The sequence below is a fragment of the Mustelus asterias genome, chromosome 5 (assembly GCF_964213995.1).
Source record: "Mustelus asterias chromosome 5, sMusAst1.hap1.1, whole genome shotgun sequence".
NCBI lineage: Eukaryota > Metazoa > Chordata > Chondrichthyes > Carcharhiniformes > Triakidae > Mustelus > Mustelus asterias.
In genome coordinates this window covers 24448495-24473737 of record NC_135805.1, presented here as the reverse complement: position 1 = coordinate 24473737, position 25243 = coordinate 24448495, and the positions used below count along the sequence as shown (strand labels likewise).

The window sequence follows — 25243 nt, the reverse complement described above, 5'->3', positions numbered from 1 at the left end:
AAACCTGTTGGACTTTAACCTGGTGTTGTTAAAACTCTTACTACATCAATGGTGACAAAGTGGTCGAGAGCTTCACGTTTCTAGGTAACCAGATCACCAACAACCTGTCCTGGTCCCTCCATGCCGACGCTATAGTTAAGAAAGCCTACCAACACCTCTACTTTCTCAGAAGGCTAAGGAAATTTGCCATATCCCTTCGACTCCCACCAAAGTTTACAGATGCACCATAGAAAGCATTATTTCTGGTTGTATCACAGCTTAGTATGACTCCTGCTCTGTCCAGGACTGCAAGAAACTACAAAGGGTCGTGAAAGAAGACCAGTCCATCACACAAAACAGCCTCCTATCAATCTTCTCTGTGTACACTTCCCGCTGCCTCGGAAAAGCAGCCAGCATAATCAATGCCCCATGCACCCCGGACATACTCTCTTCCAGTTTCTTCCATCAGGGAAAAAGATACAAAGTCGGAGATCATGTGCCAACCGACTAGAACACCTTCTTCTCTGCTGCCATCAGACTTTTGAATGGACCTACCTCGTATTAAGTTAATCTTTCTCTACACCCTAGCTTACAATACTTTTCACTGTATACCAAGACATGTGACAAGCAATCAAATCAAAAAGTATGTCATGCTGACATGGAGTTGGGCTGTCGCAGTTAGAAAGTTCCTTTGTTTGATTTATCTGGTTGTTCTTCACGGATGATGGTTGCAGATTTGGTCTTGTTAGTTGCAGCCTGCTGAGAGCTCATGAGGGGAAAAATAGACTGGAAGATTTGCCTATCTTGGAGGAAGAAATCTACAGTGATGCTCAAAGTGAAAATAAACATTTTGTTGAGAGAATGCAGTAAAGCATAAGTTTGAGCTGAGATGTCCACAGTTTACAGATTTTAAAGAAAATTTGAAGATTGCTTAGCCAAAACCGAATGAAAGAATCCCCATGAAATTTCATACCACTCAGAGTAGATGGAATGCTGGGGAGAAATCCATGCCACCTATGGCATACACTAGCGTTGGTACCAGGAAAAATGAATGAACCATCAACATCTTATAAAATTAGGAGGCTCGTCGGATAGTCAGATGCTCGTCGAGTCAGAGGTTTACAGCATGGAAACAGGCCCTTCGGCCCAACTTGTCCATGCCACCCTTTCTTTTTTAAAACCCCTAAGCTAATCCCAATTGCCCGCATTTGGCCCATATCCCTCGATCCCCATCGTATCCATATAACTATCTAAATGCTTTTTAAAAGACAAAATTGTATCTGCCTCTACTACTACCTCTGGCAGCTTGTTCCAGACACTCGCCACCCTCTGTGTGAGAAAATTGCCCCTCTGGACACTTTTGTGTATCTCCCCTCTCACCTTAAACCTATGCCCTCTAGTTTTAGACTCCCCTACCTTTGGGAAAAGATATTGACTATCTAGCTGATCTGTGCCCCTCATTATTTTATAGACCTCTATAAGATCACCCCTCAGCCTCCTACGCTCCAGAGAAAAAAGTCCCAGTCTATCCAGCCTCTCCTTATAACTCAATCCATCAAGTCCCGGTAGCATCCTAGTAAATATTTTCTGCACTCTTTCTAGTTTAATAATATCCTTTCTATAATAGGGTGACCAGAATTGCACACAGTATTCCAAGTGTGGCCTTACCAATGTCTTATACAACTTCAACAAGACGTCCCAACTCCTGTATTCAATGTTCTGACTGATGAAACCAAGCATGCCGAATGCCTCCTTCTTCACTCTATCCACCTGTGACTCCACTTTCAAGGAGCTATGAACATGTACCCCTAGATCTCTTTGTTCTGTAACTCTCCCCAACGCCCTACCATTAACTAAGTAAGTCCTGCCCTGGTTCAATCTACCAAAATGCATCACCTTGCATTTGCCTAAATTAAGCTCCATCTGCCATTCGTCGGAACAGCTCGGGCTGTTCTCTCTGGAGCGGAGGAGGCTGAGGGGAGACTTAATAGAGGTTTATAAAATGATGAAGGGGATAGATAGAGTGAACGTTCAAAGACTATTTCCTCGGGTGGATGGAGCTATTACAAGGGGGCATAACTATAGGGTTCATGGTGGGAGATATAGGAAGGATATCAGAGGTAGGTTCTTTACGCAGAGAGTGGTTGGGGTGTGGAATGGACTGCCTGCAGTGATAGTGGAGTCAGACACTTTAGGAACATTTAAGCGGTTATTGGATAGGCACATGGAGCACACCAGGATGATAGGGAGTGGGATAGCTTGATCTTGGTTTCAGATAAAGCTCGGCACAACATAGTGAGCCGAAGGGCCTGTTCTGTGCTGTACTGTTCTATGTTCTATGTCAGTCCACTGGTGATCAAGATCCCGTTGCAATTGGAGATAACTTTCTTCACTGTCCACTATGCCACCAATCCTGGTGTCATCTGCAAACTTACTAACCATGCCTCCTATATTCTCATCCAAATCATTAATATAAATGACAAATAACAGTGGACCCACCACTGATCCCTGAGGCATACCGCTGGTCACAGGCCTCCAGTTTGAAAAACAACTCTCTACAACCACTTCTGTCAAGAAGCCAATTTTGTATCCATTTAGATACCTCACCCTGGATCCCGAGAGATTTAACCTTACGCGACGTCTGATAGTCAGAGGCTTTTTCCCAGGGTGGAAGAGTCAATTACTAGGGGGCATAGGTTTAAGGTGTGAGGGGCAAGGTTTAAAGGAGATGTACAAGGCAAGTTTTTTATCGAGGGTGGTGGATGCCTGGAGCTCGTTGCCGGGGGAGGTAGTGGAAGCAGATACGATAGTGACTTTTAAGGGGCGTCTGGACAACTACATGAATAGGATGGGAATAGAGGGATATGGTCCTTGGAAGGGGAGGGGATTTTGTTCAGTCGGGCAGCATGGTCGGTGCAGGCTTGGAGGGCCGAAGGGCCTGTTCCTGTGCTGTAATTTTCTTTGTTCTTGGGGGTGGGGGAAAGTAAAACCAGATTTGATAAGCCATAAAGTTAAGTTAGTGCTTGCTTTTTTTTGAAGTATTTTAGATTTGTATATCGAATAGATTTTGTTTAAAAACATGAAATCCTGTGATCTTTGGCCTTTCGGTTAATTTACTGGGTATTTGGATTTCACTTTAATAGTAAATGGTTTCCACAGAGGTTAGAACAAAATGATTGTTTTGGAGCCTCAGTATCTTTCTGGTACCTAACTATAATAAACACTCTGGTGCTAGTGAACATCACTTTAATTTTTAAATATAGCTGAAATAATTTTGTGACCATTTTTTTCTTGCTTTGCTATTTTTGACCAATGTTTATGATTTTTTTTCTTTTCAGAACCATAAGCCACTGCTCTTTACAAAAACAATGTTTAACAAAACAGATATAGTACTTCAAGGTAAGTTAAGTTTATTTTATGTGTGCAGAAATGGTAATTTTTCAAATCTATTGTGTAGTTTGTTTGTAATTTTCCAATGAAGACCTAAATTTCTCTTTGGTCATGAATAACCTAACTTGTGTGAAATAATTTAAGATTTGTGCTTTCCCTTTTTAGCTGTTGTGGCTTTGTCAGCAGCAGATCAATGTAATTTGAATCAAATTGTTGCCTAGTAGTTTTGAAACTGCATTTTCCATTATGTGAGAACTTGAATTAGACTTGTATCCATTTTTGAAACATAATGCAGATTTTTTTTTTTAAGAAAATGTCAGTGACAAGAGAATAAAGTGCTTGGATCCATCTGGTTTTGAATTTTTGTGTCATAAATCCTCTTCCCTCTATCTCTCCTAAATTCTGATTATTTTCATGAATGTTTTGCTCAACGTGAAAGATGTCTGCACTGAGAAATGGAATGTTTCCTTATTTTTGCACCTGGTACTACATCATGAAATTCCAATGTTTTAAAAAGGGTAATGCCTCATAAACTTTGCCTAGCTATCAAAGAGTGACTTCTAGACTGCACCTTCCAAACCTATGGCCAATACCATCTAGAAGGACAAGGGCAGCCAGTACATGGAACAGCACCACCTGAAAGTTCCCCTCCAAAACACTCAACATCCTGACTTGGAAATATACCCTCATTCCTTCATTGTCACGGGGTCACAATTCTGGAACTCCCTCCCTAATGGTGCGGTGGGTTTACCTCCACCACATGGACTGTAGTGGTTCAAGATGGCAGCTTGCCACTACCGTCTCAAGGGCAATTGGGAAGGGCAATGAATGCTGGCCTAGAATTCAGTGAAGCCCACATTCCAACGGCTTTGAGACCATTCCTGGAATACTGTATGCAGTTTTGGACTCTGAATTGGAGGTGGCACAGTGACGGTATGCCAAATTGGCCTCTGGGATGTTTGTGTTATCCCATGATAGACCCAATGTACTCAGCCTGTATTCTCCTGAGTTAAAAAGAGTGAGCTATGATCTCATTGAACTATTGTTGATTGTATTTCAGGCTTTGATACTCAGATCATTGCTTTTACGTGGCACTAAGGGATAAGGGAAGCAAGCAGCAAACTGGATTTGAAGCAGAAGATCCGCTTTGGTATTGAATAGCAGAGCAACCTTGAGGCCATATGGTGTACACCTGATCCTTTTTCCTATGTTATCTTTTAGAGATAACAACAGGTTGAAATCTTGTACACCTCAATAAAATTTCCCCTCAATCTATTTTACTTCAAGGAAAACAGCCACAGCTTCTCCAACCTAAACTTGAAAGGCAAATTTCTAATTCTTGGAACTGTTTAGTAAATCTCTACACACTTTCAAGGACCCTCACATACTTCCTAAAATACAGTGACCTGAACTGGATGCAGTACTCTAGTTGGGGTCTGACCAGACTCTTTTTTTTAATAAAGGTTAAGCATTTGAATTCAACAAAAAAAAATCTGGAATTAAGAATCTACTGTTCATGAAATCATTGTCGACTGTTGGAAAAACCCATCTGGTTCACTAATGTCCTTCAGGGAAAAAAATCTGCCATCCATAGCTGGTCTGGCCTACATGTGACTCCAGAGCCACAACAATGTGGTTGACTCTTAAATGCTTTCCAAGGGCAACTAGAGATGGGCAATAAATGCTGGTCCAGCCAGCGACACCCATGTCACATGAATGAATAAAAGCATAACTTTCCATGCTATTGTACTTAATATCTCTATGGAGCTCAAGATTCCATATGCTTTGCTAATAACTCTGCAAATATGTCTCGCCACTTTCAAAGATTAGTGCACATGAATCACTAGGTCCTTCTGTCCTTGCACATTCTTTAGAATTGTGCTATTAGATCTATATTGCCTCTCCTTGGCCCCTCTGCCAAAATGCTTCTCTTCACACTTCTCTACATTAAATTCCATCTACTGTTTGTGTGCCCATTGTGCTAGCCATTCAGTGTCCTGTCACATTTGATGGGTGTCAGCTTCACTCTGTCACATCTCTAAGTTTGGTATCATCATCTTCGTAACATCTTGATATATGATCTGCAACTTCCACATGTAGGGTAATTCCAAATGTTTGCTGCTGATATCCGACTTTACTTCTAGCCCATCTGTCTAGACTCTTGTCACTTCTATGTTGTCTGACATCAGTTTTGAATAAGATTGACTTGCATCCAACTAAACATTACAACGTGGAAATCATTGATGCCTGCCTGAAACTCTGTACCTATGCCACGGACTCCATCTCTGCTTCCTATTCAACTCTAAATTGAGCTTCCAATCTCATATCGCAAGGACTGGCTGCTTCTATCTCAGCACCATTCGCGACTACTCATACTGAAGCAATCCATGTTTAAATGCAACAAGATCTGAACAATATCTAGGCTTGGGCTGACAAGCGGCAAGTAACATTCGTGCCACATAAATGCCAGGCAATGACCATCACCGATAAGAGACACTCTAACCACCATCCATTGACATTCAGTGGAGTTGCCATCACTGAATCCCCCACTGTCAACATCTTTGGGGTGACCATTGATCAGAAACTCAACTGGACTCGGCACACAAACACAGTGGCTACAAGAGCAGGTCAGAGGCTAGGAATACTGCGGCGAATGGCTTACCTCCTGACTTCCCAAGGCAGCTCCACCATCTACAAGGCGCAAGTCAAGAATGTAATGGAATACTCCCCATTTGCCTGGATGGGTGCAGCTTAAACAACACTCAAGAAGCTTGACATCATCCAGGATAAAGCAGCCCACTTGATTGGCACCACATCCACAAATGTCCACTCCCTCCACCACCGATGCTCAGTAGCAGCAGTGTATACTATCTACAAGATGCACTGCAGAATTCACCAAAGATCCTTCGACAGCATCTTCAAAACCCACGACCACTTCCACGATAATTCTAGAAGGACAAGGGCAGCAGATACATGGGAACGCCACCAGCTGCAAGTTACCCTCCAAGCCACTCACCATTGTGCCTTGGAAATAATATCGCTTTTCCTTTGCAGTCGCTGGGTCAAAGTTCTGGAATTCCCTCCTTAACGGCATTGTGGGTCAACCCACAGCACGTGGACTGCAGCGATTCAAGAATGCAACTCGCCACTACCTTCTCAAGGGCAACTAGAGATGGGCAATAAATGCTGGCCAGCCAGCAACACACATGGATGAATTTTTAAAAAAGCATCACCTACCTCTGCCTGTAAGTCATTCATCTGCCACCTTTTAGCTTGATTACTTCAGTGCTATTCAGATGGACCTCCCTTCTCTTTTTTTCTGTCCTAATATCCTTTTGTGGTGGCAGGGCGGCACAGTGGTTAGCACTGCTGCCTCACAGCACCAGGAATCTGGGTTCAATTCTGGCCTTGGGTGACTGTGGAGTTTGCACGTTTTCCCCATGCCTGCTTGGTTTCCTCCAGGTGCTCCAGTTTTCTCCCACAGTCCAAAGATGTGCAACTTAAGTGGATCGATTATGCTAAATTGCCCCTTTAGTGTCAAGGGGATTAGCAGGATAAATACAAGGGGTTATGGGATAGGCTTGGATGGGATTGTCGTTGGTCCAGGCTCGATGGCCGAATGGCCGCCTTCAGCAAGAAAGAATCTATGATATCTGTTTTAGAACAGAACAACACAGGAACAGGCCCTTCGGTCCACCAAGCCTGCGCCGACACATGACACTTTCCTAAACTAAAGACCTTATGCCTCCATGCTGTCCATTTCTGTCTATTCCCTGCCTATTTGTTTATCTGTCAAGATGCCTCGTAAGCATTATATCTTTTTCATGCGCATCCAAACTCCTTGGGATGTTTTACCACGTTAGACATATTATTTGAATGCAATCTGGTTTTGTAATCCAGTTTGCTATACTTTAAACTAGATAAATAACTAAAAAACATACTGGATTGCATTTGGATTGTATTTACCTATGTCTCTACTAGCGATATCGAAGTAATTCTGTATTTTGAATGGAAATTGAAGGTCAGTTGTGTTCTAGTCATTTAATATACCTGTATAATTTTACAATTGAGCTGGGTGGATATTGAAGTTATTCAAACAATCATTCAGGCAATGCCAATCAACTACAAAGGCACACCTATATTCAGTTTCTGAACTAACTTGGGCACTTTATGTACGCAAGTCAGCAGAAAACTAATCTCGTTTGTTCCAAGTTAAGTGGTGATTTGATCTTGTCAGTTGACACAATTGAAAATTGTTATTTCATGAGTGCTGAACTTCCTGAATCCCCTTTGTTACACTTTGTGCATGTATGTGGCAGTTTTAACAATTTGTTGTCTTCTAAAAGTTTCCTTATATATTTTTTCTTTTGCTCCCTTTCTAGTTGATTCATTCAAATGTCCTGAAGAAGTATCGTTTACAGTTGAATGGTACCTCAGATATTACCCGTGCCACAATGAATTTAATAATATTAAAGTAAGTATCATAGAACATAGAACAGTACAGCACAGAACAGGCCCTTCGGCCCACGATGTTGTGCCGAGCTTTATCTGAAACCAAGATCAAGCTATCCCACTCCCTATCATCCTGGTGTGCTCCGTGTGCCTATCCAATAACCGCTTAAATGTTCCTAAAGTGTCTGACTCCACTATCACTGCAGGCAGTCCATTCCACACCCCAACCATTCTCTGCGTAAAGAACCTACCTCTGATATCCTTCCTATATCTCCCACCACGAACCCTATAGTATGCCCCCTTGTAATAGCTCCATCCACCCGAGGAAATAGTCTTTGAACGTTCACTCTATCTATCCCCTTCATCATTTTATAAACCTCTATTAAGTCTCCCCTCAGCCTCCTCCGCTCCAGAGAGAACAGCCCTAGCTCCCTCAACCTTTCCTCATAAGACCTACCCTCCAAACCAGGCAGCATCCTGGTAAATCTCCTCTGCACTCTTTCCAGCGCTTCCACATCCTTCTTATAGTGAGGTGACCAGAACTGCACACAGTATTCCAAATGTGGTCTCACCAAGGTCCTGTACAGTTGCAGCATAACCCCACGGCTCTTAAACTCCAACCCCCTGTTAATCAAAGTGAGTATCCTTAGAAAATATTTTGTGTGCAAAATTAGAATGTAAGAAATGTTTATTCCTTTATAGACAATCTCCTATTTACAATGGCAATGTATACAGTCAGCGGCACGGTGGTACAGTGGTTATCACTGCTGCCTCACAGCGCCAGGGACCCAAATTCGATTCCTGGCTTGGGTCACTGTCTGTGTGGAGTCTGCACGTTCTCCCCGAGTCGGCATGGGTTTCCCCTGGGTTCTCCGGTTTCTTCCCACAGTCCAAAAGACGTGCTGGTTAGGTGCATTGGCCATGCTAAATTCTCCCTCAGTGTACCTGAACAGACGCCGGAGTGTGGCGACTAGGAGATTTTCACAGTAACTTCTTTGCAATGTTAATGTAAGCCTATTTGTGAACTAATAAATAAACTTTAAAAAAAAAACTTTCATCTTTGGTAAATATCCAAAGTACAAAATTGTACTTTTATTTCGGACATTAAACTTGAGGAATATCTGACTTCTCTGAGTTGTCAACTATTGTCATTTGGATCAGGTTTATAATGTTAAATAAAAGCAAAATATTGCAGATACTGGAAATCTGAAAGAAAAACTGAAAATACTGGAAAAGCTCAACAGGTTTTGCACCACCTGTGGAGAGAGAAATAGAATAATGGGGTGTTTCACTGGGCCCATTCTCTGCCCGTGGGAATCCCGATGGCCCACTGAATAGGGCGTCGGGGCAAAAATGGGATTGCCATTACCTGCCTCCTCAATGGGAATGGCATCAGTTGGGCTTTGGTGCTGGTCATGATCAGCGTGGACCTGGCACTTTGGACCCCGAGGGGAGTCGAGGAGGTAAGTGCAGTGACCATGTGCCCTTCTGCCACAGCCAGGTTTCAGAGGGTGGGTCCCCCAGGGTTATGGGGTTGGGTGGGCTCGGACTGGATGCAAGGAGTTTATCTTACTCATCCAGAATGGGGGTCTCGTGGCTGGACTGCCCCTTCCAACCCTGGGAAACCTGAAGATCACTCCTGGCATGGTGATTTCAGACATCTCACTGATCTAAATCTTCATTCCTGTCTGTCGACTGTGAAAACTGAGATAGCCTGGTCATTTTAATCTCCATGCCCCTGAATACTTGGCAGGCTTCCATATAATCTCTACAGTGCAGAAGGAGGCCATTCAGCCCATCGACTCTGCGCTGACTCTCCGACAGAGCATCTTACCCAGGCCCTATCCCTGTAACCCTGTATATTTTACCATACTAATCCCCCTAACCTCCACATCCTGGGACACCAAGAGACAATTTAGCATGGCTAATCAACCTAACCACATCTTTGGACTGTGGGAGGAAACCGGAGCACCTTCAGGTACTGGAGGAACGTGCAAACACCACACAGACTGTCACCCAAGGCTTGAATTGAACACTGGTCCCTGGTGCTGTGATGCAGCAGTGCTAACCACTGCGCCACCAAATCCGAGCAACACCCCATTCAATGGAAGGGATTCCTCTTTCTCTCTCTCGAAGCTGCAGGTGTGAGAAGACCACCCCTTTCAAGTCTTCTGACTGACTGAAGCCTTTCACTTTCACTAGGGGGAAGGATTCCCTTCTCCACAGATGCCTACTCAGCGCCATTCTTTTAACACAGCATTTATTTCAAGACTCTGAGTCTTCATAAAAAGCTCAAAGCCTTTGAAATCCTTTCAAACTCCGTCAAACCCTTTGAAAACCTTTGTTTCCATTCAATTTCAGTCCGGTCCTTTTAATTCTCCTTCGACAGCTTTGTTGATCTTTCACCTTCACTCGAATACAATGTGGGATGGCACTGCTGCCTCAGCGCCAGGGACCCAGGTTCAGTTCCCGGCTTGGGTCACTGTCTGCTGAGTTTGCACATTCTCCCCGTGTCTGCATGGGTTTCCTCTGGTGCTCCGGTTTCCTCCCACAGTCCAAAAGATGTGCTGGTTAGGTGCATTGGTCATGCTAAATTCTCCCTCAGTGTACTCCGAACAGGTGCCGGAGTGTGGCAACTAGGGAATTTTCACAGTAACCTCATTGCAGTGTTAACATAAGCCTACTTATAGCACTAATAAACTTAAAACATCTCACTGCCCTCATTCCACCCCTTCCCCCTCCCTTGTTCCGAACTGCAATGTCTATACAAAGGACCTGAGAGCACTTGGCTATAGGCAACTTCAAAGCAGCTAAGTGCTTTCAGTTCCTAATCTCAGTGAGAGCGGACTGGCCGGCGTGCCTACCACTATGCATATTTTTACATGCTAATGATGGATGAATCCCATCTGGGAGCACTACCAGTGGGGAAACCATCCCTTTTTCCTGCTGGCAGGAGCACTTGGAGTGCAATTGGGTGAATTGCATGGTGGCACAGTGGTTAGCACTGCTACCCCTCAGTGCCACAGACTTGGGTTTGATTCTGAACTTGGTTGACTGTCTGTGTGGGGTTTGCACTTTCTCCCCTTGTCTGCGTGGGTTTCCTCCGGGTGCTGCAGTTTCCTCCCACAGTCCAAAGTATAGGTTAGATTGATTGACCATGCTAAATTGACCCTTAGTGTCAGGGGGATTAACAGGGTAAATATGTGGGGTTACGGGAATAGGGCCTGGATGGGATTGTTGTTGGTGCAGGCTCAGTGGGACAAATAGCCTGTTTCTGCACTGTAGGGACTCTATAATTCAAGTCTGTATGACTCTTCTGCTCAACTGTTTCTCTCTCCACAGATGCTGCCAGAGTTGCTCAGTTTTTCCAACATTCCCTGTTATTATGTGAAATGTTCGCTTTTTGCTATACTTGCTACATTTTTGAAAAGTACATCTTGAGGCATAAGATTGGTTGAAAGGATATAGCCTTTCATAGCTACAAGGCTAGGGTCACTTAATGGATTCATTCCTTCCCACGAATCTCCATAAGATCAACACTGATTTGTAAAAGGGGTAAAGCTATTAAAGGCTTATTAATTGAGTGCATTGTGCAAATGGAAAACCATTCATTTGTTCATTCAAATTGTGATCATTTAAACATATTATTAAGCTCATCTCTGAGCTGCACTACAAATGCCTTTAGCCCTGTGCTGAAAATGCATCGTAGAAGTGAATTTGAGTTTAACTGCAAGCACTAAACATCAAATTCAAAGCCTGGTCTGAATCTCAGGGTGGATCTAGTGAACTTCTAATTAAAAGCTGCAACTGGCAAGTGGTCATAAAATCTCCCATAACTTCATTCCTGTTCCTTAAAGGAGGATAACCTTTTAGCAAGCTGTTAACAGAAATGCACCCATTTTCAGCATTTATTTGAAGATCTTTGCATTTTGCTGCTTCTGGTCGCCAAACGTTTTTGGAACACATCAACAGTCAGAAATTTAATACCTTATTGCAAAGAACTCAATTTATGACCAATCTAGTTGGCTTACATGTTCTTTCTTCCTTTGTTAGGATATATATGACAAAAGATTTTCCAGCAGTGGTATTAGTAATAGTCTTGAACCTCACCCATTAAGTCAAGGACAATACATTGCACACAAGACCGAAAATATTGTTTGCAATGAAGAAATCCAGGTCTTCCCAAAATTTAATGTGAGTATATGAAAGAGGTGTTAAAATACTATAACTATTCAAATTAAGACATGTCCTTCAGCCTAACATATATACCTTTTTATTTCAGATGAGCCATGATCTACCCAGGTCTGTGGTGGTACAGACACCAAACACAAATGTGGTAATGAATTGATGGTATTTTTATATTAGCTGGAACTGTATTCCAATTCGGCAATGTCAAAATGTGTTAAGTCTTAACATACCTAAAGGTTATAATGGCTCCAGAATTTGGTGCAGTAATAGTCATGATATGACTATCAGCAATTAAACGCAGAAATTGAGAGGCTGTTGTCAGAGATATACTGCCCCTCCACTAAACGCTGCTGTGGTCTTTGCTGATAGAACGATTTCAGTGTGAAATCTAATGGTTTGAACTTGGGATTCTTGACCAATAGTACTGCTGAAAAAGTTAGGGCTCATACATTTAGAAATAAATGAGTATTTAGCAGCATAGAGTCAAGCAGATTAGAAAACTAAATGAAAGCAAAATACTGCAGATGCTAGAATCCGAAACAAAAACAAAATGCTGGAAAACCTCAGCAGGTCTGGCAGCATCTGTGGGGAGAAAATAGAGCCAACGTTTTGGCCTCAACTGCTTTGTGGTAGTGAATTCCACACATTCACCACCCTCTGGCTGAATGCGCCAAAGCAATGAGAAAATTCTTGATGCACTTGTATGACGGCAATGTTTCTCCCACCATGCCCAGCCAAGTGAACAGTAAGCAAAATTGCCCCATCCAGAGTTGTACGTAATGGCTTTGGGTTGTTTTGCTTTGACTCTTTTCCTCTCCTCTCAATATTGTATCTTCCAGAGAGCAGGTAACTGAAGCTCAGGTAAAGTTATTAGTGTTTGACCTTGCTAGGAATTTGTACGAGAAAATGTAATTTAAGAATTTTTATAACATGAACCGGATGCAGTTCTGTTTGCACTGTCACTCTCTTAAAATACAGTTATGGAGAACTCTATTGCTCCAAGCTATATTTTGTGGTGACTATTCATTTTTCCAAGTGTTGCATGTCAAACATTTGTTAGTTCTTATTTGATTCTCGAACAGCAGAATTGGTATCTTAATTGTGCTGTGACACTTTATCTTGTGCTGCTTTTTCCTCCATTCAAGGTATAGGAAAAATTTTGGAAATGTGTGCGTTTTAAGTTCAAGTATTTTTAGGGTGAAAGTACAATCTAGTGATTTAGTTGTGCAACCAAATTATGAAGGATGAAGATTTTAAGTCTGTGTTCCTTATAGACTTTTAAGGCCTTCTCAGCATGTTCTTCATTGTCATCATTGAGGGAAAAATGAATGCAATTTTGACTTTGTTATATTTTTGATTTTGATGTTGCTGCAGTCTTGAAAAGTAAATGCAAGTATTGGCTTGGGTCACAATCTTGGGTCACAGTCGGTGTGGAGTTTGCACATTCTCCTGTGTCTGCGTGGGTTTCCTCCGGGTGCTCAGGTTTCCTCCCAAAGATGTGCAGGTTAGATGCATTGGCCATGCTAAATTGACCCTTATTGTCTGGGATGTGAAGGGTTAGAGGGATTAGCAGGGTAAATATGTGGGATTACGGGGATAGGGCCTGGGTAGAATTTTTGTCGGTGCAGACTTCATAGAATCATAGAAACCCTACAGTGCAGAAAGAGACCATTTGGCCCATTGAGTCTGCACCGACCACAATCCCACCCAGGCCCTACCCCATATCCCTACATATTTACCCACTAATCCCTCTAACCACAGGACACTAGGGGGCAATTTTAGCATGGCCAATCAATCTAACCCGCACATCTTTGGACTGTGGGAGGAAACAGGAGCACACGGAGGAAACCCACGCAGACACGAGGAGAATGTGCAAACTCCACACAGACAGTGACCCAAGCCGGGAATCGAACCCAGGTCCCTGGAGCTGTGAAGCAGCAGTGCTAACCACTGTGCTACCGTGCCGACTTGATGGGTCGAATGACCTCCTGCACTGTAGGGTTTCTATGATTCTATGATATATGGTAGATAGTGTCTTCAGTTCAGGAGCTGTAATCTGAGTAAACCCGAGCATAACGTTTGTATGTTTTTTCAAGAATGTAGAGGCAAAAAACAACTCGAATGTCAAGACCAGTGTCCGAGTGTCTGAAAGTGATAAGGTATTGCATCTATTTTTTAACGGTGTTTTAATTGTCACATCATGAGACTATTCCTCTTGATTTTAATGCAATTTATTTTTCAGTTTCATTTATGATTCTATATAAATTATAATCATTGAGTATACTCAATCTGCAAGGTATTTGTTAAATGTGACCCTTACAAATATGATTGTGACTTATTAAACACAGCCAATGAGACAGCTAAAGTAAAAATTTTTTTTCAGAACCCTCATTCATTACGGAAAAGAGACATCACAACTAAAAAGGTACAAGGTTACTTGTGGATATTGTCATTTTAAATTCAATTTTATACAAGCTTGATTCTATTAATGCTGTATCTCATGAACAAATTTTACACAATCCTTTGAGAGTTGTGTCGAATAAAATGAACAGGATTTTTGTTTTATCTTACCAATTTCCTTCCTTGAACTCCTGAAAGTGTTAATTCCTTGTTCTTGGGGCCCTGGCGACCCTTCAGTAACCTTTCCAAATGGTGAATGTACGTGTTTGAAAACTTGTCAGTGAGCTTCAACTTGTTTATATGGAGGTTCCCATTGAGCCTGATCTGTCATCATTCAACATCCACTCATAACATTTCCACCAAAGACTATTGGAAAGCATTATGAAGCAGGGCCTGTGAATTTTTCCCACAAGTCGCCAAGGCTCGCTAACCTGGCAAAAATCATTGAACTTTGCACAGATCAGGATTGGTGTGAACCTTTCATGCTGAGCTCCACGGGAGCTGGACATATGCAGATTGTGCATGGGAACGTTTGCAAATTAACTGAGTATTTTTTTTTCAGTATGACGTTGTAGCACAGACCTGGAGAGATGGTCCATATCTATTTATTGTCTCTATCAAACCTCTCGGTGAAAGAAAAGAAAGTAACTGGAGTTTAACAGGTAAATTTCAATCTATACAATTTTTTTAAAAAAATGAATGAAGTAGCTTTCATTTAAAAATGTATCTTCATATATTTATACACACTTGACCATACCTGTGCTAACGCATAGGAACCAAATAGTACAATACGGAATACCCAGCTAAGCTTTAGTGCATTTTCAGCCATTGTGTCTGAATTGCTTCTTGAGGGAGCTATGTAGTTCATCCTATTCTACTGTTTCCCATTCCTGCTTAAAATTTTTCTTTTTAAAGAATGCAGGAACTTGCAAGCCAGCCAAAATTAATGTAAAGATTTGCATTTTATGGATTTGCTCTTTTTTTGCATAGAACTAAATCCATTGGTTATTTGAATATTTCGGGTACATTAAACCACCATTAAATATGTAACCGTAGATGTGTACAATGTAGAGCATTTTTATGATCCAAGTTATTGGATCATAATGGGCGGCACAGTGGTTAGCACTGCTGCCTCACAGCGCCAGAGACCTGGGTTTGATTCCCAGCTTGGGTCACTGTGTCCGTGTGGAGTTTGCATGTTCTCCCCGCTGTCTGCGTGGGTTTGCTCCGAGTGCTCTGGTTTCCTCCCACACTCCAAAGATGTGTAGGTGGGGTTGATTGGCTATGCTAAATTGCCCCTTAGTGTCAGGGGAATTAGTAGGTTAAATACGTGGGATTACGGGGATAGGGCCTAGGTAGAATTGTTGTCGATGCAGGTTCATTGGCCAAACAGCTTCCTCCTTTTCTGTCAGGATTCTATGGGATCGTAAAAGGTGCTATATAAATGCAAGTTTTTGTAAACTAACATGAATTGATTTCTTGGCTGCGTTGACAAAAACTGGTAAATGAGTCAATAAAAATGTAAACAGTTGAAACCAGTGCTTCAGCTTTTCAGCTCTTATTCCAAAATCAGATGTTTATGTGCCCCATTGGCTACAAAAATCAAACCATTGGTGATATGTAATTATAGGATGTGTAATCTTTTAGCCGAGGCAATAGATACAGGCCAGGTCTGTTCTTTTCGGGTGGATTTATAAGAATCCAGGGCAATGTTTTTAAAATAAAAGATTATCTGGTCATTATCTCACTGCTCTTTGTGGGAGCTTGCTGAACGCAAGTCTGCTGTAGAGTTTCCTACAACAGTGATTACCATTCGTAATGAGCCCCAGGATGTGCGCTGTATAAATTCAAGGCTTTTCCTGTTTGCAAAGCTAGCTGATTAAATTATTTCAATAATTTACAGTGAAGTTAAATGGACTTTCATATATGGGCAGACAGTGAAGTCAAAGTTAAGTCTGCTGTAAGCTTACAAAGAAAATTACAGCACAGGAATAGGCCCTTCAGCTCTCCAAGCCTGCACTGACCATGCTGCCTGGCTTGCTGAACTGAATGGTCTCCTGTGCTGCAGTTTCTTTGATCTAATCCAGAAATGTGATGTTTTATTTAGAAAATGATTTTAGCTTAAATTTAGAACCTGATTATTTTCAAATAATCTTATTCAGAATTTCATAATTAATTGAAGTATCTTTGCAGTGCTGGTGTTAATGCAAGGTTCCCATGGATTCATTTCAGCAACTGAATTTCCACTGATGGTTGTAAGTATGGAGTATCTATCCTCAGTTTATAATAATGACAGATTTTTAGTCACTGCATGCTTATGTTAAATCAAATGGTAAAGAATGTTGCCATCCCTTGCTAATCCAACTGCGTTATTTATCTGCTTAGCTGTGTGATCTCAAGAATGCAAGATAGGAGCAGGAGTAGACCATAAGGCCCATTGAGTCTGCTTTGCCATTCAATACGATCATGGCTGATTGGGCTTCAACTTCAATTTTTTTGATCTGCTCCCTATATCCATTTATTTCCATAAGAAATCAAAAACCTTTTCATCTTGGTCTTATATAGATACTTAATGATGGAGCATTCACAATTCTCTAGGGTAGAGAATTTAAAAGATTCACAACCCTTTGAAGAAATTTCTCTCCATCTCAGACTGAAATGATCATCTCCTCATCCTAAAATTGTGCCCACATGTTTTAAAGTTTAAAGTTTATTTATTAGTGTCACAGGTAGGCTTACATTAACACTGCAATGAAGTTAGTGAATTGTCCCTTAAATTCCCCAGTCAGCAGAAACAGCTTCTGTACACCCTGCCAAGATTCTTTAATGGTTCAATGAGATTCAAATCTTTTAAACTCTGCAGAATATAAACCCAGTTTGCTCAACTTCTCATCATAGGACAACTGTGACATCCCAGGAACCAACCTTCTGCCACCAGTGCAAGTATATTCTTCCTTAAATGTGGAGACCAAAACTGCACATGGTATTGCGGTATTCCAGATGTGATCTTACCAAAGCCCTGTACAATTGCAGCACACCCAAGTCTTTTTGAACTTCAACATTCACAAGTTTTAATGCCTTTTAAAAATTATTTTGCTTTTCTATTCTGGTAAACAAAGTTCCTTAATTCTCTTCTTGAGTGTTGTTGGAACTGCACTTATCCCGGCAAATAGAGATTATTCCATCACACTCCTGACTTGTGCCTTGTAGAATTTCCCATTATCAACATCTGGGGGTTACAATTGAGAAACTGAACTAGACCAGCTGTGGGTAGGTAGGCTGGTTACAAGCTGAGAATTCTGGGACCCATCAGAGCTCATCAATTTTGGATGGGGATGTTGCTAAATTTTTCCCCTTGTGTGTGTTAATGCTCTAATGTTTCGAATCTAATTTTTTTTGTACATAATTGGTAATTTCTTCTGATATGTTCTTCTTTTGCAGTTTTACATGGTTATGTGCATCCTATATATACTTTATGGCATCTTGTGGCTGATCTGGTCTGCATGTTACTGGAAAGATTTATTGAGGATACAGTTCTGGATAGCTGGAGTTATTTTTCTTGGGATGCTGGAGAAAGCGGTTTTCTATGCAGAATATCAGAACACAAACTCTCGTGGAATATCTGGTATGTTCAGTTACTCCTTTGATCAATAAATAGGAGTTAAGTTGTTTGTCATATTAAATGTCACCAACAGATAAGCTTGTGCATTGAACACATTTTATAGTGATCAATTGATTTGAGAATATATCACCTATTTTAGATTCTAATTTTTAATTCCAGTGTATTCCAATCTTGAGTGCATCTTTTGCAGGCTAATGTGCACCACTGATATCATGAGTCTTGATGCTGTTTTCTTGTCCACCATTTTGACTAAAGAGCGGTATGGTGGCACAATGGTTAGCACTGCTGCCTCACAACGCCAGGGACCCGGGTTCAATTCCAGTGACTATCTGTGTGGAGTTTGCATGTTCTCCTCGTGTCTGCGTGGGTTTCCTCCAGGTGCTCTGGTTTCCTCCCACAGTCCAAAGATGTGCGGGTCAGGTTGATTGGCCATGCTCAATTGTCCCTTAGTGTCAGTGGGATTAGGAGGATAACTATGTGGGGTTACAGGGATAGGACCTGGGTGGGGTGGGATTGTTGTCGGTGCAGGCTCAATGGGACAAATGGCCTCCTTCTGCACTGTAGATTTTATGATACAGTAAGAAGTTTAACAACTCCAGGTTAAAGTCCAACAGGTTTATTTGGTAGCAAAAGCCACACAAGCTTTCGGAGCTGCAAGCCCCTTCTTCAGGTGAGTGGGAATTCTGTTCACAAACAGAGCATATAAAGACACAGACTTAATTTACATGAATAATGGTTGGAATGCGAATACTTACAACTAATCAAGTCTTAAAGAAACAAAACAATGTGAGTGGAGAGAGCATCAAGACAGGCTAAAAAGATGTGTATTGTCTCCAGACGTCCTTGATGCTCTCTCCACTCACATTGTTTTGTTTCTTAAAGACTTGATTAGTTGTAAGTATTCGCATTCCAACCATTATTCATGTAAATTAAGTCTGTGTCTTTATATGCTCTGTTTGTGAACAGAATTCCCACTCACCTGAAGAAGGGGCTTGCAGCTCCGAAAGCTTGTGTGGCTTTTGCTACCAAATAAACCTGTTGGACTTTAACCTGGTGTTGTTAAACTTCTTACTGTGTTTACCCCAGTCCAACGCCGGCATCTCCACATCATGACTACCATCGATTTTATGATAACCATAGTATCTGGCTGGGGAGGGATTTGAGTAAAACAGTACATCGAGTTTCTTAGAGTACTTCTGGTGATGTAGATTCTAACCTTTGTTGCAATAATGTTTTTCCTCCTATTGGAACAACAAATTGTGTTTGTGGGGCTCTTTGTGTCTCAGTTCCAGTAGCTGTATTCCATTTCACCAATGATGAATATGTGAGCGCAAAATGATGAGACAGGAATAAATTTGTTGCTGAGAGATCTTAATTTTACAAGGAAAAATGCGAATGTGGTTTGAATGTTTAAACTGAAGTAAATGAAATGCCAGTTTCTTTGGAAACAGAAGGGAGACTTAAAAAAAATATACCAGTTGAAATTCTGTTGAAGGTTCATTAAAAATATAGAAGTAAGAACATTGGATCACTCTTAAACCAAGAGCAGAATCACATATTGGAATGATTTAATCAGATTGTCACCATTCTCCATTTTCTTCCTATTTAAATTGAGTGTCTCCAAATTTTGAATTCATAACATTTGAAATTAAGAAACATTTTAAAGTTCCTGATTGAGCCAAAAATATTGCTGATTTGCTTAATTTAAAAAAAATGGGAATTGGAAATCAAAGTCCTACCAATGCTATCATTTGCATAATTGTGCTGATCAAGGAAGAGTGAGTTTCCAGTGGTGTATTTCTCTTGATTTGTGTGACAGTGACCCTGTCAATTCCCTTTGTTTTCCTTGTCCTTGACTGCAAGGGTGAATGAAGCTGGCCTCCAGTTACTGACTCGCTACTTCATCACTTTGAGCGCAGTAAACAATATTTTAAATGCTGACATTGAAATTGTACGTGGCAAGTTCAAGAGGCACCTAATGGGTTTCTTTTCTTTTTTCTGCAGTGCAAGGTCTCCTAGTCTTTGCAGAGCTTATTTCTGCTGTGAAAAGGACGTTGGCTCGGCTTCTTGTAATTATTGTAAGCTTGGGATATGGAATAGTTAAGTAAGTATTTACTCAAATATAAATTTCATTGAATATAAATTTCATTGAAAATGTAAATGAGTTTTCAGAATATAGGAACCAGGAGCAGGAAGTTCAGTTAAATCATGGCTGACTTACCTTTTCTGTGTATGTGTTGCTATACCGGCCTAACAAGAAGTGTTATCTCGCCCATAAATTTCAATTGGCTAGGGAGTCACAGTCTTGGGGGGGGTGCCTCAATACATTGGCAAAGCCTGCCTGCACTGAGATCAGGGTGCCATGTTGAAAGGGCAGAGTAGACAATACCAACTCCCTCGCCCCCCCACCCCCCAGGCCTATCACCAGATGTGTCATGAACCCCCACACCCAGCCAATCATAGATAGCATTTGCATTCATCAGAGCCTGCATTTACCCCCAATTGCCCAGGTGAGTGTAGCTCTCAACACTCAGGAAACTCAACATCATCCAAGATGAAGCAAGGATTAGCACCCAATCTTCCATCTTAAATGTTCACTCCCTCCACCACCAAGATACAGAGTGGAACAGCTCACCAAGACACCGTCGATAGCACCTTCCAAACCCAAGACCTCTACCACTTAGGAGGGCAAAGGCACTTGCGTGGAAGCACCATCTGCGAGTTCCCCCAGAGCCTCGCACCGTCCTGACTTGGAACAACAGCACATTCCTTCATTGTCACTGGGTCAAAATCCTGGTACTCCCTTCCTACAAGCACTGAGAGTGTACCTACGCCACATGGACTGCAGAGGTTCAAGAAGACAGCTCAGCATCACCACCTTGAGGGCAATTAGGATTGGCCTAGCCAGCAACGCCAACATCCTGTAAACGAATAATTTTTTAAAAATCATGCCCCGAACTGCACATCCATTTGTTGTCCAAATGCATTGGTTCTTTATGTCCCAACAAATTTATTTGAAGCAGCATATTTTGCCTCATTCTGTTCAATTTTACAAATGTTCTACATAGAAACATAGAAAAACTACAGCACAAACAGGCCCTTCGGCCCACAAGTTGTGCCGAACACATCCCTACCTTCTAGACCTACCTATAACCCTCCATCCTATTAAGCTGCATGTACTCATCCAGGAGTCTCTTAAAAGACCCTATTGAGTTCGCCTCCACCACCACTGACGGCAGCCGATTCCACTTGCCCACCACCCTCTGTGTGAAAAACTTCCCCCTAACATCTCCCCTGTACCTACCCCCCAGCACCTTAAACCTGTGTCCTCTCGTAGCAGACATTTCCACCCTGGGAAAAAGCCTCTGAGAGTCCACCCGATCTATGCCTCTCAACATCTTATACACCTCTATTAGGCCTCCTCTCATCCTACGTCTCTCCAAGGAGAAAAGACCGAGCTCCCTCAGCCTATCCTCATAAGGCATGCCACTCAATCCAGGCAACATCCTTGTAAATCTCCTCTGCACCCTTTCAATCTTTTCCACATCCTTCCTATAGTGAGGCGACCAGAACTGAGCACAGTACTCCAAGTGGGGTCTGACAAGGGTCTTATATAGCTGCATCATTATCCCCGGACTCCTAAACTCAATCCCTCGATTGATAAAGGCCAGCACACCATATGCCTTCTTAACCACCTCCTCCACCTGCGGGGCCGATTTCAGAGTCCTATGGACCCGGGCCCCAAGGTCCTTCTGATCCTCCACAGTACTAAGAGTCTTTCCCTTTATATTGTACTCCTTCATCCCATTTGACCTACCAAAATGGACCACGACGCATTTATCTGGGTTGAAGTCCATCTGCCACTTGTCCGCCCAGTCTTGCATCCTATCTATGTCCCTCTGTAACTTCTGACATCCCTCTAGACTATCCACAACCCCACCAACCTTCGTGTCGTTGGCAAACTTACCAACCCATCCCTCTGCTTCCTCATCCAGGTCATTTATGAAAATGACAAACAGCAAGGGTCCCAGAACAGATCCCTGGGGCACACCACTGGTGACCGACCTCCATTTAGAAAAAGACCCATCTATACCCACTCTCTGCCTCCTTTGGGCAAACACAGTAAGAAGTTTAACAACACCAGGTTAAAGTCCAACAGGTTTATTTGGTAGCAAAAGCCACACAAGCTTTCGGAGCTCCAAGCCCCTTCTTCAGGTGAGTGGGAATTCTGTTCACAAACAGGGCATATAAAGACACAAACTCAATTTACATGAATAATAGTTGGAATGCGAATGCTTACAACTAATCAAGTCTTTAAGAAACAAAACAAAGTGAGTTAACATAGAACATAGAAAGCCACAGCACAAACAGGCCCTTCGGCCCACAAGTTGCGCCGATCACATCCCCACCTCTAGGCCTATCTATAGCCCTCAATCCCATTAAATCCCATGTACTCATCCAGAAGTCTCTTAAAAGACCCCAACGAGTTTGCCTCCACCACCACCGACGTCAGCCGATTCCACTCACCCACCACCCTCTGAGTGAAAAACTTACCCCTGACATCTCCTCTGTACCTACCCCCCAGCACCTTAAACCTGTGTCCTCTCGTAGCAACCATTTCAGCCCTTGGAAATAGCCTCTGGGAGTCTACCCTATCCAGACCTCTCAACATCTTGTAAACCTCTATCAGGTCACCTCTCATCCTTCGTCTCTCCAGGGAGAAGAGACCAAGCTCCCTCAACCTATCCTCATAAGGCATGCCCCCCAATCCAGGCAACATCCTTGTAAATCTCCTCTGCACCCTTTCAATGGCTTCAACATCTTTCCTGTAATGAGGTGACCAGAACTGCGTGCAGTACTCCAAGTGGGGTCTAACCAGGGTCCTATAAAGCTGCAGCATTATCTCCCGACTCCTAAACTCAATCCCTCGATTAATGAAGGCCAGTACGCCGTACGCCTTCTTGACCGCATCCTCCACTTGCGAGGCCGATTTAAGAGTCCTATGGACCCGGACCCCAAGGTCCTTCTGATCCTCTACACTGCTAAGAATGGTACCCTTCATATTATACTGCTGCTTCATCCCATTGGATCTGCCAAAATGGATCACTACACACTTATCCGGGTTGAAGTCCATCTGCCACTTCTCCGCCCAGTCTTGCATTCTATCTATGTCTCGCTGCAACTTCTGACATCCCTCCAAACTATCCACAACACCACCTACCTTGGTGTCGTCAGCAAACTTACCAACCCATCCCTCCACTTCCTCATCCAGGTCATTTATGAAAATGACAAACAGCAAGGGTCCCAGAACAGATCCCTGGGGCACTCCACTGGTCACTGACCTCCATGCAGAGAAAGACCCCTCCACAGCCACTCTCTGCCTTCTGCAGGCAAGCCAGTTCTGGATCCACAAGGCAACAGCCCCTTGGATCCCATGCCCTCTCACTTTCTCAAGAAGTCTTGCATGGGGGACCTTATCGAACGCCTTGCTGAAGTCCATATAGACCACATCCACCGCTCTTCCTTCGTCAATGTGTTTGGTCACATTTTCAAAGAACTCAACCAGGCTCGTAAGGCACGACCTGCCCTTGACAAAGCCGTGCTGACTACTTTTGATCATACTAAACTTCTCTAGATGATCATAAATCCTGTCTCTCAGGATCCTCTCCATCAACTTACCAACCACTGAGTTGTAAGTATTCGCATTCCAACCATTATTCATGTAAATTGAGTTTGTGTCTTTATATGCTCTGTTTGTGAACAGAATTCCCACTCACCTGAAGAAGGGGCTTGGAGCTCCGAAAGCTTGTGTGGCTTTTGCTACCAAATAAACCTGTTGGACTTTAACCTGGTGGTGTTAAACTTCTTACTGTGTTTACCCCAGTCCAACGCCGGCATCTCCACATCATTCCTTTGGGCAAGCCAGTTCTGGATCCACCGGGCAGCAGCCCCTTGGATCCCATGCCCTATCACTTTTTCTAGAAGCCTTGCATGGGGGGCCTTATCGAACGCCTTGCTAAAATCCATATAAACCACATCTACTGCCTTCCCTTCGTCAATGTGTTTAGTCACATTTTCGAAGAACTCCACCAGGCTCGTAAGGCACGATCTGCCTTTGACAAAGCCATGCTGAGTATTCTTGAGCATACAAAACCTCTCTAAATGCGCATATATCCTGTCCCTCAGGATCTTCTCCATCAGTTTACCAACCACTAAGGTTAGACTCACCGGTCGGTAATTACCCGGGCTATCCCTATTCCCCTTCTTGAAAATAGGAACCACATCCACAATCCTCCGGCACCTCTCCCGTCTCCATCGACGACGCAAAGATCATCGCCAGAGGCTCTGCAATCTCTTCCCTCGCCTCCCACAGTAACCTGGGGTACTTCCCATCTGGACCCAGCGACTTATCTATCTTGATGCCATTCAAAGATTCCAGCACAACCTCTTTCTTAAAGTCCACATACTCAATCCTTTCAGTCCACCGCAGTCCATCTCTTGCAGTATGTTTTATTTCCATCCTTCTCATTATGAATTTCTGGGGTTGCACTGCCCCCTCAACTGGCTCTGAAGCTAATCTTTCAGCATACTTCTGGCCTCTGGAGTGCCTTTGGAAAAACCACCTTGCCTTGCTACTACTTTTCCTGACCTCAAAATCCCCCTTAAAATTTCAGTTTGATTTCTTTTTTTATGCTCATTCCTCCACACAGGCATTCTTTAATGTCCCATCTGTAAAGTGCTCAAAGAAGTTTCCATCATCTGCATCCTTCCATCTATATATGATGGACAAGAAATTTAACGGTGGTATATAAATGTATTGTCTGAGACTGTGATTTAACAAATTGTCCAAGTATTCAAGAACAACTGGTACAAAAAGTAATTAGACAAACTAGTCTTGTATTCCCAGGAATTTAGAAGGTTAAGGAATGATTTGATCAAAATTTTGGGGACAGGTAGGGTAGGTAGGTAAAATTTATTTCACTAGTTGCAGAGTTTACAACTGGAAGTGTAGCCAAAGTATTACAGCCAGACCTTTCCAAAGTAAATGGTGTTAGAAGTTTGGAACTCTTTTCCACAAATGGTAATTGATGCTTGATCAGTTGTTAATATTTTTTAGCTAACAAAAGTCTATCAATCTTTGTTTGAAAATTGAGGGATGAGGGAAAAGGTGGGTATCTGGAGTTGCAGATTGGCCAGGGTCTAATTGAGTGG

General features: G+C 42.5%; 1 protein-coding gene across 5 annotated transcripts in view; it reads left to right on the top strand.

The window, feature by feature from the left end:
* The window catches only part of tmem87b (transmembrane protein 87B), a 60913-nt gene that overhangs the window by 8819 nt on the left and 26851 nt on the right, over positions 1–25243 (top strand). For all 5 annotated transcript variants that reach the window (XM_078212271.1, XM_078212270.1, XM_078212274.1 and 2 more), the window contains exons 2-11: positions 3318–3378; positions 7752–7843; positions 11875–12015; positions 12104–12157; positions 14106–14168; positions 14393–14434; positions 14972–15071; positions 16603–16664; positions 17851–18034; positions 20036–20135. In XM_078212271.1, the coding sequence (XP_078068397.1) occupies positions 3318–3378; positions 7752–7843; positions 11875–12015; positions 12104–12157; positions 14106–14168; positions 14393–14434; positions 14972–15071; positions 16603–16664; positions 17851–18034; positions 20036–20135 (899 nt within the window). The remainder of the gene's footprint in view (positions 1–3317; positions 3379–7751; positions 7844–11874; positions 12016–12103; positions 12158–14105; positions 14169–14392; positions 14435–14971; positions 15072–16602; positions 16665–17850; positions 18035–20035; positions 20136–25243) is intronic.